Source organism: Brassica napus, chromosome C3 (assembly GCF_020379485.1).
Source record: "Brassica napus cultivar Da-Ae chromosome C3, Da-Ae, whole genome shotgun sequence".
Taxonomy (NCBI): Eukaryota; Viridiplantae; Streptophyta; class Magnoliopsida; order Brassicales; family Brassicaceae; genus Brassica; species Brassica napus.
In genome coordinates, this window is record NC_063446.1 from 1343167 (window position 1) to 1358340 (window position 15174).

Below are 15174 nucleotides of genomic sequence, written 5' to 3' on the forward strand. Positions count from 1 at the left end.
TCCATCATAATCCCTTATCAACAAATTAAACATATTATTCATTAGCGTTTGTGATCACATTTAGTGGTGAAGCATGGAGAAACGTACGTTTTATACTATAATTGAGTTTTCCGGATGTTGCCCCCTGCATAAGCGTTAGCTTTCATGTATTATTCTTTAAGATGATCCTTAACGTCTTTGCCATTAATACAACACAAAAGAAAAAGTTCACCCTTAAGAAATTTGACCAAGCTATAAGAGGATACTAGATTTTTTTTTCAATTGACAAATATTTAGCGTCATATTTCATATATTTGTGTTTTATTTTATAAAAGACTTAAACTTTTTATCTTTCTTTATCGTGTTTCATTTTAAATGACTATTTATGTTTAAAAAATTAAACTTTATTTTTTTAATGAATTAAGTTGGTATAACTCTGATGAATTAATTTTATTATGTGGTTAATATATTTAATAAAAATAATTATATACTTTTAATAAAGATTTATACTTTTCAATAAAAAAATCAATTTTTTTTATGAATGCTTAAATTATATTAAGAAAAGAAAAAAAATTAATTAAGAATTGTTGAAAAAAAAAATTATTTGAACTTGGACTCAATGACCCAAAGGAAAAAAAATGTAAGAATTGGATCTGATTTCTTAATCGGCCAAAATGGCCCAAGAGAGATCTGATGTGGATAATGGGCTGGATCCGAAAATAATGGCCCAATATATATGTGTTATTAATATTACTTGATTGCCCTTAATGAAACATGCAATGTTAATAAAGAAAATACAGACTAAGGTAAAAAAAGACAATAGAATCTTGCTTTAATAGTATAGATGTCATAGTTTTTATTTCAATGTTTTGTTTTTTCTACTTAATTATTTATTTATTGCTTCTATAAATGCATTAATACTTGAGTGGTTGAAATCTAATTATGCTGTTATTAATTGTGAATGCAGTACACATTAAAACTTCAATAGTTTTCTTTGTATGTTCTATATTTTTCTCAATTCTTACTGACAATTTCGTATCAATTTATATGAGGAGAAAGAAAAATTATATGAGCAGAAATACTGACAGGATATTAAACTTAAATTTTGTCCAAGTTCTGAACAAGAACTGGATTTACAACTATACCAACCTAACATCAATTTCAAATCTTCAAAGCTTTTAAAGATGCGCAGACTTGCGTCTAATTAGTCCGATGAGCCTAATTCTACTGAGCGGCCCAAATGCTCTGGAGAACTTCATGGGCTTTTGTTGATTCAACACTCTGACAAACTGAACCAGAGTCTTCTTATTCCATTGTCTTTACAAGCAACACTCTAGTCAAGCTTACATTATAGGAACATGGATATGTCTTGGAGACTTTATGTAAATTTTTCTTGAATATATTTTTGATTCTGGTAACATTTTATTGTATACAAACACTTGTGTTCAATTTCTGAAACACAAAATCAAACGTGTGGGGCAAGCTACTTAACAATCTGAGGAATACATATTGACTGGATTGACTGGAGAATCCAGTCAAACATATGCTTCAAGAACTGTATTCCGGCGGAGAAGTGGAGCCATACGCGGCGGAGGAACTGAGAACACCCAGGCGAGTCCTCCGAAGAAGTCAACGCCGTCGGCTGGAGATAAGACCAAGCGGCTTGCTTTACTAAGGGGTTGCGTATCGAGATATCTCCCACGGTGGATAACACGGGAGAGCTGCTACCGTTAACAGACGGTAAGTTGACGGAGGAGTTACTCGGAGATGAGATGATATCTCGGAGGGATGTGTAAGAGGATGGTTTCAGCGAGATGAGCTCGAAATGGAACGACGGAGATGGAGTTTCTACGGTGGTGATCGCAGGTGTTGTCGTAGAAATGGAGTTTCTACGGCGGAGTGGAGTCGCCGGAGATGTTGACGGTATCTCCATAGTCTTCTCTTGTGTTTGTGGCTGAGTGGGTTTGTGTGTAAATATGAGGTCTAATGTAATCATTGATGTCTATAATGTAGACATTTGTCATTATCTTTGGCTTATAATAGAGAAACGTTTACTTTCTTTGTATTTTCTGAATAATTATTGATTGGACGTGAGTCATTCACCGTGTATGAATGATACCATCCAAGTGTGTATATAGCTCATAATTACAAAATTCTTTATATGTAAAGTACTTTATATACGGACAAAGATATATTATAGAAGTGGGTGTGAAGATTAGATGAAATATATTCGGATATCCAACCAACCAACGTAATCATTATTTTCCTAATACTTGATTAGTAATTGATATCATATATAGGGAACGTAAATTAAAATATTTTTATTTCCGTTATTAAAATAAGCTTATGACGTAATTAACTCATCCAGTTAAGAAAAGATATGTTTATATAACATAAATATTTATTACCATGATGAAGTCCTATTGTTTGACTCATCACCTAAACGAAGGCATGTATTACCAATGGTGCTTGATATAAAACAAGATGAATGGATATGGATTCCCACCAGCATCTTGGGGCAAGTGGTTTAGGCCACCTGGTCTTAGAAGTTAGTCAAGTAGTAAGGAATACTAGGCCTAGACCATTAGGCCCATATAAAAGAAAGAAAAATAAATATAATAGTACCAAACATCTGACCAAGTTCACCCAGAAAGCATCTCTAATATAAAATTTCATTTTTCCTTTAAAATAAAGTAAAAATGGATATGATGTAAATATGCTCCAACCTTACTTCATTTCCTATTCCATAATGGAGTGATGAACAAACAAAAAATAGATTACTCAATTTATGGAGTAAATTCTATTATGGAGTGAGATATGAAATTGGGTTGAAGCATTATTTATTCCATATTTACTTTTAGTCGGGATTGAGATGCCTTCAATAAGCTATTTGCTGTAGTTCATCCTATTTTCGCTTCTAGCTTCTAGCTTCGTACTCCTGAAAATTCTAGCAACAAGCACTTTTGATGTTAAGTATTTTTCAGCTATTTAGAGGCGCTTTCATAGAACAAACCAACATAAGTTGGTGAAAAGGCAGAGTCATTTTTATCCTTTCTTGTGTGCGGAGAGCTGAGGTTGTTTGTTTTTGCCGAAGGAACATTCGTTTGAAAATCTTTGTTTACTTTGTCCTCATTTCTGCTATCAACTTCTCCTGAAAATTAATAAAAAAATCGGTGTTTCTATGCGTAAATGCTAAACAGTTTAGAACAAGGCCAGGAAGCAGAGTATTTGACCAAAAAAAAAATTAAAAAATATATGTAATCAGGTCTGGATTTAGATGGCTTTAACATTGATTTGTACAATTTAAGTGCTTAAAAAGCTGATTCAACACATCTTTAGCATACAACTATTTTATGTTGTCTAAGTATAAGTTAACTTGGAACATTCTCTAAATTTGATTCTGAATAAATATCGTAAAACAAAAAAAAAATCAATTTTTTTATTTAATTTACATGGAAGGATTATTACACAAGAAATGCCTCTCCAACGATATCACATAAAGCCCATTATATATGAAATTAATAAAGAAAACAATCTAAACCAAAAAATAAACAAGAGTGTCTATATAAATTCATATCGGAGACATTATAGTATTGACTTTCACTAGCATCAAAAGTCAACGTCACACTTGGTCCGCTGGAACTGAAACCCACTGGTTGTGTTAGATGAACTTAGAGGAACCTTGAGATCACACCTGATCTTCGGCTTGAACTTCCACGACTTGATCAACCCAAACTTAAACCTAATCTTAAGTCTCAGCTTCGCATCGATTCTGTAGATCCCTGACTTCACATCCTCGTCCAGATCCCTCCTATCTCCCCCGTTAAGCACCACCAAGCTCTGTCCAGCTATATTAGTTCCAACCACCGTCGTGTTCTTGTGTCCCTGGTAGAACGGCGAGACGTTACTGGCTCCGAAACGCTGATCACCGTAGTAGCCTCTGACCTCAATCTGATCATAGTAAACACCAATCCGTCGGTTAGGGTTTCGGATCGTGAAGTTGAGGTCGAGGTTGTATCGAAGGTTGTTGTCCGTGCCGAGCGTGAACTGAGTGAGTTTGGCGTCGGTGACGTGGAACTTGATGGCGTTTGGTCGGAAAATTAGCCAGATGATCAAAGCGGCTATGCCTACCACGATGGCTAGGGCTATGAGGATGTTGAAGATGACGCTTAAGATGCAGCAGCCGCAACAGCCGAGACAGTCGCCTAAACAGCAGCATCCACCGCCGCGTCTGCCGTGGCTGTGAGAGGTTTTCGTCGGCGGAGGAATCGATGGCCCGTAATAGGCACCGTTCAAGTGCGGTTGTCTGTCCCCCATTGGTTTGATGGAATAGCTCTAAAGAAAGTTTCTGTTTGTGTGTAATGTTTTGAGAAAATAAATTTGAAATGTTATTGAGTGTAAAGATTAAAGAAAGAAGGTGTATATATATATACTGGAGATAGCGTGTATTAGATAAACCGATTAAACTGACGCGGTTTTGTTTTTCAAAGTCAAAGGTGACACGCGTTTTTGATATTGTAAGGTGAGTTGATTAATTAGAGGTTACTTCCGAGTTACGGCACAGTTCTTAATTTTTACATATTTATGATAACAGTTTAGTAAACAATCAAGATTGTTTCTTAAGTTTTACTTAGATTTTTTCTGTTTATTTACCCTCTTTAGTTTGGCTATGTAATTTTTTTGTTCAAAAAATAATTAGTAAATTAAGATTATAATATTTAGTTAAATACTTCTATTAAATCTAGGATTATTTTGATTAACCGGGCATTGGTCTTTTCCGTATACTAAAATTTATGTATACGTGAATATTTATGTAGTGAAAATGGAGATGTATACAAGTGGGAATGTAATGATCCTTTCGTGCAGTAGTTGGTTTGGGAATCGTAAAGAGAGCAATCTTTACAATGTAATATAATAACCTTCCAAGAAACTTCCTTGATTAAAAGCGACTGCTAAGAGTAAGATAGCCAAGCTAGTGTTTTCGAAACTGGACAAAAGTAAGACTTTGGAGCAATAGTTATAAAATGAATGAAGAATTCAATTAGCTTATACAAAAATAAAAGGTCGAGAAAAAAAACATGCCAGTTTATTATATGTGACAAAACAAACTGTCACAAAATTCTACAGAAAATATACAAATTTAGCAAAGACTTGTAGACGAAGATTAGGTGAAGACTTGCTTTCATATGTTACATATTTTTAAACAAGAAAGGTCAATCAGATTTAATAATATAAATAAAACTACATTAGCAACCGAATGTAAATTCATGGTAAAACTAAACTGCTACAAAATCATTATTGTATAACACGTAATAAAATCCGTGACATGATCACATATCCGACACCGTTAAGTCAGTTGGTCGCTGTTCAGACACTAACACTGCATACGGTAACGAGCGTATACTTAACGCCTCTACCTCCTACCATAACTCCGGCGGCGCTATTCCCGAAACTGATTAACGCCGGACACCTAACGAAGAGATCAGATGTCCTCGTAATAGGACCGACCTTCCAACTAATCTTCCCGACGACATGAACCAACACCTTGACCCCACCACTTGACTGTTCCTGAACAAGAGACAAAGCGTTGGCCCGAGCGATGGGGACGTATTTTCCACCGATGAAAGGAGACCAGACGTTGACTTCTTCGTATCCTTGATAAGCCGCCGGTATCGACGTCGGGAGAGTGATCTGCTGGCTCTGGTAAGAAGCGTAGACGTCGAGACGGTCGTAGTTGATTCCTGTCTTGCCGTTAAGGTTACGAGAGATGAGAGTGGTTTGGATACTGGAGCTGAGTACGTTCGGTGGGTCGCCTGAGACGTTGAAGGAGAAGACGGTTGCGTCTTGGAGGATGAAGTGTGGCTTTGGTGAGTGAAGAATTACCCAAGCTAGGACAATTCCGATGATGGTTACGATGATGAATATTACTAAGCAGATGATATTGCGACGGAGGAAGTTGAGGAGGCGGGGTGAGCTGCTTCCGTGAGAGCCACATTCTTTGACGACGACGGCCATGTTGGAGTTCCGGCGGTGATGACGGTGGTTGGTGGAAGAGGGAAGTTAAGGATGCTATTAAAGTACGTATACTATTGGTGATGGACTCACGGTAGGGTTTTATACATTGGTATTGATCAACAAAATAAACAGGAACTTAATAAATGTAAAAAATAGAATTGTACATTTTTCGAAAGTAGAATATGATGAAATCATATAGAAAAAAACCTTCATAAAAATGTACATTTTTCATTTTTCGTTTAAGGAAATTTTTTATATTTTGGTAATCTTTTTTAATTCACTTATTTCCTTCCAAATGTATATCAAAGCTTGTTCCCGTGGCTTTGCCTTGAGAATCCAAATTAAACCGCAATCAAATTAATCCCAAACAAACCGGATTGCACCAGTGGTTTATATTTTGATAATATAATTTCTACAAAACCGGTAATAGTATATGACACGAAATATCAATTTTTCATGTAGTGTAGAGAAACGTACAAGTATACAAGCAGAGTGTGGTTATTAGAATGTTTTGGATACGAAACGTAACTGGAAACAACACATGATACAATCACTGAAACATTCAAGAAGTAGATGAAGCTCTTAAGCTTTATCTATCAGCTTGTGGTTGGTAAAGCAACGGCTGCCACTGGAGGCTCAATAACTTGGAACAGCCCTACAGAGAGCCTTCTCGTGAGATCCTCCACTTCAACTTTCGCCACATCAGCTCTCATACCGATATCAGTAGCGTACCTACTCGCACAGTACACACTAACCGCCGTCGCCGCCATCCCATAGATGTTCGTCGTCACAAGCCTCATCGGAGTAGACAAAACCGCAGCGATCGGCCCACCGATAATCGAAACAGCCTGACCGCTCTGCCCCATCGTCATTCTTCCTTCGAGAACAAGCAACCCCGTCTTGCAGTAGATCGCAAAGTCCTCGCAGTTGTTCTTGAAAACGTCGTAGCACCCGAACCCGTTCCGAAGGAGGTGGTTGGCACGGTGGACAGTTATCTCGTTAGGGTCGGAGACGGCGAGCGTGCAGGTTCCTCCTCGGGCTTTGGCGAGGAAGTGGGCGGCGTTGACGGAGTACTCGAAGCGGTACAGGACGCCACCGGCTAGGAAACAGTTCAGGCAGGAGGAAACGACGCCGTGGCCTTCGTTGGGTGGAACGCATGTTGGACAGTGCGTGTGGGCTCGTGATGGGCCTGAGCTTACGAGTACGAGATCGAGAACGGTCCCGGTTCCGACTTCTTGGCCTCGTCTTGTGAAATGGATGACTCTATCATCTCCAACATAGATACCTAGACCAAAAACATATTATTACATTATCTTGTGTCCATTTTGGGACCAAAGCATATCATTCAGACCACTTACAAAAACACTTAGCTTGTGAATCAAGCAAGGAGAGGCTCAATATTAACCCTAAATCATTGTCAAACCCTAATTTTTTTTCACAAATCGATTTTAACACTATAAAGCTATAATTACATCAAAAACAACGAATGAAAAGATAAATTCAAAAAATCGAAGAGGAGAAGAGTACCGTGATGGGCATAGATGTAAGCAGTCCTCCACGAGTAGATGTGATCTCCAGGTTTCAAACTTGATCTATCGATTCTGTTCAAACGATAGACAAACTCCGTGAGAAAGAGACGAGACTAATACGGAGAATCAAGAGGGGGAGAAGAGGAAACCTGTTGGAGAGAAGACCCATCGATGATCTCTCTTAGATTCTCTGAAACGCCGTAGAAGAGACGAGACTGATGCTTTTCTTAAACTTATCTTCAAGCGAGAGAATGTATCGAATTAATGCTAAATGCCTTCGGTGTTCGGCCCATACTTCCTTTGTCGTTAAGAAAATAATTAAAAGGGAGAGACGATGGGGACAGGTGCCAACCGTATGGCATCGTTTCTTCTTGATTTGAGAATATTGGGCCGGTGTTAGGTATATAATGGGCTTTTAATTTGATTAAGATTCAAGATTTATTTTTGGGTTCGGCATTTTTTTGACATATATATATTTTTTTCCGATAACCTTGCTATTGGTGTGATCCCAAAAATTTTCTAACCTCAAAGACTAATCAACCAGGAATTCATAGAAATACAGATTTTCTTGCCACTTAAAGCGTCTGTGGGTGGCCAAAGAAAATCGAACCCATGACGGAAGTTCCAGCTGGAACCCTTTTACCACTAGGCCAAAACTACTTGGTTAACGTATTTACATTATGAATATTTACATTGTGAATTTTAAGAGATTTGGTGAAAAAAATTCAATAGTTTACAAGTTAATTAATAAAATGATTTGTGAATCAAAAATAATTTCAACATACAAATCATATACTAAAAAGTTGTGCTGAAAATGTCTACTCGTGGAGATCACATCTACTCGTCGGAATAACATACGGCAATGGGTTGCATTGGTGAATAACATACTACTAAACCCCAAACTTACGCAGGAGTTCGTTTACGTTAAACACCAAAAAAACAACTAGAACTATACCGAAATGGGTTAAACCCCTTTTTGATTTTCTCTCGAGGTCACAGAGAAAAAGGCTGTAGATGCTTCTTTTGGACGTGACTTTACGTTCACGCAGGGCACGTGACAGTAGTTTCCGACGGAGAGATTACACATAATTCACAAACCCAAAAGGCGTATTTACTATTCAGATTGATGTTTACGTCCCAAACCGACAGCTTCCTTTTAGACCCACGCGTTACTCGGCTTCCTCTTTGCTTCGAAATTACATTCACTCATCTGATACTCTCACACTTTTAGAGCCACGCGTTACTCCCGCACTCATTTGTTCAAAAAAAAAAAAAACTCTCACACTTGTCTATTTTAGCCTTCCTTCTCTTTAATTTCACTGTAAGTTAAGTATCATCACATAACTACATCATTCCCTATTCCAAATTACATACAGTTCTTTTGTGAAGTTTCTAGAATTTTGCTTACAAAACAAAAAAATGAAAGAAAATTTTAAGCCAAGCTGAGCTGAGTGGAGATGAAGTCAGCAGCGAACATTATAAAAACTAGATGCTTTGTCCGCGCTACGCGCGAATTATGTCTTCTTAATTTATTCTCTATATATTTAAGTTGCTTAGCAAAGAGTGGAAGACAAAATTTGAGTTTTAGATTTTATATAGTAGTAGAAATATAAAGAAAAACAATGATAAAATAGTTCAAAATGTAAATAAATCAAGGTATCAAGTTCTGTGAGAAAGAGAATAATAATCTGAATGATGCATGAATTAGAATCACTCTTTGCTGAATGCGTTTGCATGATCTCCTATTAGCCTTTTGAAAGGCTTTATGTAGTCAATTGATTTGTCGAAGTAAAAATTTGTTGCTGGTGATGAACTGAGTAGTAGTTTGCCTGGAAAAAATTGGATATTATTGTTTTGTTGATTAAAAAAACTTTGATCTGTATTATTTTTTGATGTGTTTAATAAAATTATTTACCTTGGAAAAGTTTAGGAATTATGCTTGTGATGATGACAACTTTAAATTTCTTATTCTTCTTGCTTTGTAGGATGCTAAAATCTGCTGCTTGCTTGTCGCACAATATGAGTTTAACAATTGTCGACCTGAGATAGAGATGTATGTATGAAGAGAATTATTATTACGTTTTTAATTATTGTGTTAGACTTACTTGTTCAGGCGTAGACCAATCGTGGCATCAATATTGAGTTCTGGGTGGTACGGTTTTATTTTTTGTATTATGAGTATCTGCCCGACGACATCTGCACATTGATTTTAGAATAAACATCCATGTTTGTTTAATTAATACTGGAATGACTTACGTACCTGGTAAGTAGGTGGGTGTAGTGGCTAAGCGCAATAGATTTCTGTAATTCTGAGGAGATAAATTGTGAACTGGAAATATCAGACCGATGTCTGTAACGTTCAATGTTATTGTCTTTTGGTCGATCTGAATGTAATACGGCAGTTGGGTGAGTTTCCGATGTCGTGAATTATGTATGACAGATTATCCTGAAAACTCATATATATCTCCTTCGGTTAAGTTTTTTGGGTCATTCGGCTGAATATTTCCGTTGAGCCGACCTTCTAGTAGTTGTCCATGAATGTGAACAAATTTTGTTGTACCGAACCAATTAAGTAAATAGTGAGTAGTTTAAATCAAATATGGTGGATTGTAAAATACATATATGTATGTATATGTTAAAGTTTTAAAAAGGCTTACTTGGTGGTCATAGCACATGAAGCCGATGGAAGTTTGAGTATTATCTTTTTGGTGTTTTCTGATGTCCTAAACATTTCTTATACATACCGTGATAGGACGCACTGAAATCCCTTCATGAAGTTGGTGGATTCTTTGAGGAATGTGTTGCATGGAAGATATCACTGTAAGACATGCGATTTTAATTAAGGACATATGTTATTTAGTACTTTACAAAAGAAATTATCTTCTCCGATCAGCACTTTAGTTTAGTTTTACTGTATGATTTTCTAAAAACATATTTTAAATTATACATAATCTTAGTATTATATATACCAATCTAAGGCAAAAATCAAACGACATGAAAATAACAACAGTAATCAAACTTTTAATATGTATAATAAAAATATCTTAGTTGAATCGTAAAAGTAAATGTTATCTAAGATACTTAAATAATAACCAAATAGTATAGATACGATATATCCAAAATGAAACCTCTAATGAAAATAACATAATGTTATTTAAAATAAATAATGTATATTTGATAACAAAATAAATAACAAAATAATTAAATATTTAAAATATAATAATAAAACATGTAGTCGAAACACAATACTTATAATTTGAAAAAGAAAATATTAAACATAATATTATAATTATGTTCACAAATATGTATTTACTATAGAAATTATTTCATCTGTATTCTCGATTTAGGAGTTTGTCTTTGTATAATAATAATTCATGTTTCCACTTTTTTGGGCCATCTTTTCTATCTATCTAAACAGGAGTAAAAAATTAAAATAACTCTGACTTTTTTTAAAGAATTACAATTCTATGCCACTAAGATAATAATTTTTACTCACGATTAAAGTAAATAATTTATCATCTAATTTAATATACGCTTCGCCTCTGCATACGTCTCCTTCATCTCCACTGGGTTCTCTTCTTCGATTTCAATCCCTTCTTGGATTCTTAAAACCATATTTTTTCATATGCTTCTTTGATTATTGCTCATCAACCTATTTCTAACTGGAATCCAAAATTTATACTTAATTTGTCAATATTGTGATGTTCACCTAAGGTGGGTGCTTAACCTCTACACGAAAGAGGCTTTCATGATGGAAGCGTTGAAGAACTTCAGAATCAACAACAAGGTAATGTTGCTCGTAGATAAAAAATGGTGAATTCAGGGGAAACTTGGTGTCGAATTGGATTTATGGACAAACCATGTGGAACTTGGATTAAGTTTGGTGATATGCGATTCTGATTTCAAGGTTATGTCCACTTTAGAATGTATGTTGTGGCTCATGAGAAGCTTCAGATTCCAAGGTTATTTCCAATTCAGAATCATACTATTTTATACGTTTCAATTTAAAATTATGATTATAGGATGATTGCGTTTGCTGGTTTGATTTGCAATGTAAAGATGTCCAGTTGACCATGGACATTGGGACAAAATCAATTTCATCTCTTTGTTAAGAGAAAGGTTTTGACGTTTTGTCTCATGTCTTGGTTCTCTCTCTCTTTGTTTCATCTCTTTTTTTCTAATAGTGATATATTTTTTTTCTTTTTTGATTCAGGTATGCTTAGCCAACGAAATTTACAAAATGTTAGAGGGTCAGAAGTCAGCCAGTGGAAGAAATCAGGTTTGCTCTTTGGCTTCTTATTTATACATTGCTTGCCGGCAAGAGGACAAGACAAGATCCATTACGAGTACCAAACAATTTTGGTTTATTTGTATATATGTATGTCAGACTCTTAGTCACTGTCTTCTTTTCTTTTTTAACTCATGCCACTTTTACAAAATAATAAATAGTCAAATAGTTGGCAGTTGGAGCTTGAAACCGGACAATCTGTTGAAATGGGAACCATCCACGCCGGAGATTTTATGGTGAGTTCTTCTTAAATCAAGTGCTTTTGGCTTCTTATTTGTGGTTTTAACTTCCCTGGTTGGAAATGGTGAAAGCGGCTCAAGAGTCTGTGCAGAAGTTAAAGGAGTTCAATATAAGGTTACATCATTAACCACTACTGTCTTATCGTTTTTTATGTTTTTGTCGATTTTATGATTATTCGTACGTGGAGCTTTTAACCCTTTGTTTGCAAGATGAGTCACATACCTATTGCAGCAGAAGTTATAAACAACACAGCTCTCTGATTAGAAGAAGCCTCTCTGAGGTCTGTTCTATACACATTTTTTTATACTTTAATGTTATAGCATCAAATATTCACTTAAAACAAACAATCTCTGATATTGAACTCCTTGCAGGTGTATTGGTGGCAACTGGACTAGCAGAAGAAACTCTTACATAGATATCTCCCCTCACTTTTCCAAGATCAAACCAGCAGATGAAAAATTTTGAACCCTGGCCAGAATGTCTTTTTTTTTTTTTTGGACAAACCCTGGCCAGAATGTCTAATATAGCTTTTGCCAGTGCCTTTTGAAAATCTCTACTGTGTTGCATTGGGGATGAACAATTGTCACCTTAACTATGAATCTATGAGATTGGGGGGTATTTCCAACAGCAGGTGAGGGATTTAGTATTCCTAAACTTCTCCCCAGAAGGAGTGGCACTTTCATTTGTTTAGAGTCTTTCTATGCCAAGCGAATATATCAGTGGTAACTTGAGTTGCCGAAGAAATTATAGTAAACTCTTACGAAGAGCTCTACCCTCACCCTCAAAGTAGTCCTATGTAATTATATCTCGTTTAAACTTTAAAATCTTTTCTAAGAGTTTATTTCTTTAGAATTGTATTAAGTAATCGCACTTCTACATATATGCTGTGAAAAATATTACAAATTGTTTAGATTGAGATTATAATATTTTATTCAATTTTTTGTATAACTAATTTAAATTTGAAATTAAAAGTCCAAAACCAATTTAAACCCATACATGACTGGATTAATTAAACAAAAATTGTAATTTTTATTAAACATAACAATTATATAAGATGAGTTTGATGAACAAAAATAGATTATACATGTTAAATAATTTTATAAATGTATTGAATATTAATACTACAAAGAATAATTGACGTAGTTTCTAAAAAAATATATATAATTAAATAAAAATTGAAAATGTAATGTATGCAAACTATAAAAGTATAATTTTAATATATTTTGAGGATACTTTCTCTGTTTGATTATTTATTGTATCAAAAATTTGCAAGAAAATATAGAAATACATTATAAACTCAAAACCAAATACATTTAGACATATTTAAAATAAACATAATATATGTGTGGCGCAACCTTTAGATAATTAATCAATTTTCTAAAGATATTACTTTCATTACTTCAAATAAAAAGTTTTCACACCAAAATTTGGAAAAATAGATTTAATATTCTTATTAAAGAATACCAAAGTGTATTATATAAAAATGTTAAAATATTTTGTAATAGTATTATCGAACAAGACACATAAACAACAAATTTATGCAATTATACAGTGAATAACATCAAAATTTAGATGATATATTTAACAGTTTTGTTATATAAACTCAATTGTTGACACCCACTCTATTTTGATTAAAGTACTATATTGGCCCATTGTAATTGTTTGTATTTATAGTTTAGATATTATATAAAGACCATATCCAATTTCTATTTCGTTTAACTAAATTTAATATAAAACCATTTTTAACATTTAGTCTATCTTATTAAAATATAGATCAATTTTTTAAGTACTAATAAATAGTCCATTTATATTATATACAATAACTAAATTCAAATATATACATAATTTTGTACATGAGTAACATAAATTTGACATAAAAATAAATTAAATTTCAAATAATTAATTACTTATTGTATTACCAATTATTTTATACGAACTAAAAACATAGTTAATAAAAATAGTAAGATATAAAATCAATACTCCTTTTAACATTTAATAGATGTTTAAACATAGAGTTTTGTTGTCCAAAAATATATATAATTAATAATTTTAACTTTTTAAATAATAGAGTATGAGTACAAGATAAGATTAACACTGAAATACAAAAAAAAAACAAAAACAATTAATAGTTAAATGTATTACTAATCATTTCTTTGTGCTAAACATACATTCAACACGATAATAATACAACAAAAATCTAATAACATTGACCACAATTTATAAAACATAGTAATTACCAATAATTTATAAGTTAATAATGATTTTACAAGTTAAAATAAACACTCGCACGGGCGTGCGGGTCAAGCTCTAGTGTTTTATTATATTCAGATGCTATCTTCAATTCTTTCCACCGATGAAAGGAGACCAGACGTTGACTTCTTCGTATCCTTGATAAGCCGCCGGTATCGACGTCGGGAGAGTGATCTGCTGGCTCTGGTAAGAAGCGTAGACGTCGAGACGGTCGTAGTTGATTCCTGTCTTGCCGTTAAGGTTACGAGAGATGAGAGTGGTTTGGATACTGGAGCTGAGTACGTTCGGTGGGTCGCCTGAGACGTTGAAGGAGAAGACGGTTGCGTCTTGGAGGATGAAGTGTGGCTTTGGTGAGTGAAGAATTACCCAAGCTAGGACAATTCCGATGATGGTTACGATGATGAATATTACTAAGCAGATGATATTGCGACGGAGGAAGTTGAGGAGGCGGGGTGAGCTGCTTCCGTGAGAGCCACATTCTTTGACGACGACGGCCATGTTGGAGTTCCGGCGGTGATGACGGTGGTTGGTGGAAGAGGGAAGTTAAGGATGCTATTAAAGTACGTATACTATTGGTGATGGACTCACGGTAGGGTTTTATACATTGGTATTGATCAACAAAATAAACAGGAACTTAATAAATGTAAAAAATAGAATTGTACATTTTTCGAAAGTAGAATATGATGAAATCATATAGAAAAAAACCTTCATAAAAATGTACATTTTTCATTTTTCGTTTAAGGAAATTTTTATATTTTGGTAATCTTTTTTAATTCACTTATTTCCTTCCAAATGTATATCAAAGCTTGTTCCCGTGGCTTTGCCTTGAGAATCCAAATTAAACCGCAATCAAATTAATCCCAAACAAACCGG

General features: G+C 34.6%; 5 protein-coding genes across 5 annotated transcripts; all 5 read right to left on the reverse strand.

Moving 5' to 3' along the window:
* Positions 1 to 1356: 1356 nt before the first annotated feature.
* On the reverse strand, positions 1357 to 2119 carry LOC106426364. The gene has a single exon (XM_013867083.3). The coding sequence runs from the start codon at positions 1973 to 1975 to the stop codon at positions 1463 to 1465; it is 513 nt and encodes a 170-aa protein (XP_013722537.1). The 5' UTR covers positions 1976 to 2119; the 3' UTR covers positions 1357 to 1462.
* A 1269-nt stretch (positions 2120 to 3388) lies between these two features.
* On the reverse strand, positions 3389 to 4384 carry LOC106426354 (NDR1/HIN1-like protein 3). Its single transcript, XM_013867075.3, has one exon. It carries the CDS (start codon positions 4294 to 4296, stop codon positions 3589 to 3591), a length of 708 nt encoding a protein of 235 aa, XP_013722529.1. The 5' UTR covers positions 4297 to 4384; the 3' UTR covers positions 3389 to 3588.
* A 171-nt stretch (positions 4385 to 4555) lies between these two features.
* On the reverse strand, positions 4556 to 6223 carry LOC106426339 (NDR1/HIN1-like protein 1). Its single transcript, XM_013867065.3, has one exon. The coding sequence runs from the start codon at positions 5992 to 5994 to the stop codon at positions 5347 to 5349; it is 648 nt and encodes a 215-aa protein (XP_013722519.1). The 5' UTR covers positions 5995 to 6223; the 3' UTR covers positions 4556 to 5346.
* Positions 6224 to 6428: 205 nt separating this feature from the next.
* Positions 6429 to 7901, reverse strand: LOC106426296 (protein LEAD-SENSITIVE 1). Its single transcript, XM_013867021.3, has 3 exons — positions 7673 to 7901; positions 7522 to 7595; positions 6429 to 7279 (listed from the first exon to the last, which is right to left on the reverse strand). Exons 1-3 carry the CDS (start codon positions 7690 to 7692, stop codon positions 6591 to 6593), a joined length of 783 nt encoding a protein of 260 aa, XP_013722475.1. The 5' UTR covers positions 7693 to 7901; the 3' UTR covers positions 6429 to 6590.
* Positions 7902 to 14388: 6487 nt separating this feature from the next.
* On the reverse strand, positions 14389 to 14799 carry LOC125584010 (NDR1/HIN1-like protein 1). The gene has a single exon (XM_048751704.1). It carries the CDS (start codon positions 14797 to 14799, stop codon positions 14389 to 14391), a length of 411 nt encoding a protein of 136 aa, XP_048607661.1.
* Between the last annotated feature and the right edge of the window lie 375 nt (positions 14800 to 15174).

Bases quoted from the DNA above. Each gene is read 5' to 3' on its own strand.
- LOC106426364 (XM_013867083.3), bottom strand. From the start codon at position 1,975: ATGATTACATTAGACCTCATATTTACACACAAACCCACTCAGCCACAA.
- LOC106426354 (XM_013867075.3), bottom strand. From the start codon at position 4,296: ATGGGGGACAGACAACCGCACTTGAACGGTGCCTATTACGGGCCATCG.
- LOC106426339 (XM_013867065.3), bottom strand. From the start codon at position 5,994: ATGGCCGTCGTCGTCAAAGAATGTGGCTCTCACGGAAGCAGCTCACCC.
- LOC106426296 (XM_013867021.3), bottom strand. From the start codon at position 7,692: ATGGGTCTTCTCTCCAACAG. The intron at 7,596-7,672 runs GTTTCCTCTTCT...TCGTTTGAACAG, and splicing joins ATGGGTCTTCTCTCCAACAG to AATCGATAGATCAAGTTTGA. The intron at 7,280-7,521 runs GTACTCTTCTCC...TTTTTGGTCTAG, and splicing joins TTACATCTATGCCCATCACG to GTATCTATGTTGGAGATGAT.
- LOC125584010 (XM_048751704.1), bottom strand. From the start codon at position 14,799: ATGGCCGTCGTCGTCAAAGAATGTGGCTCTCACGGAAGCAGCTCACCC.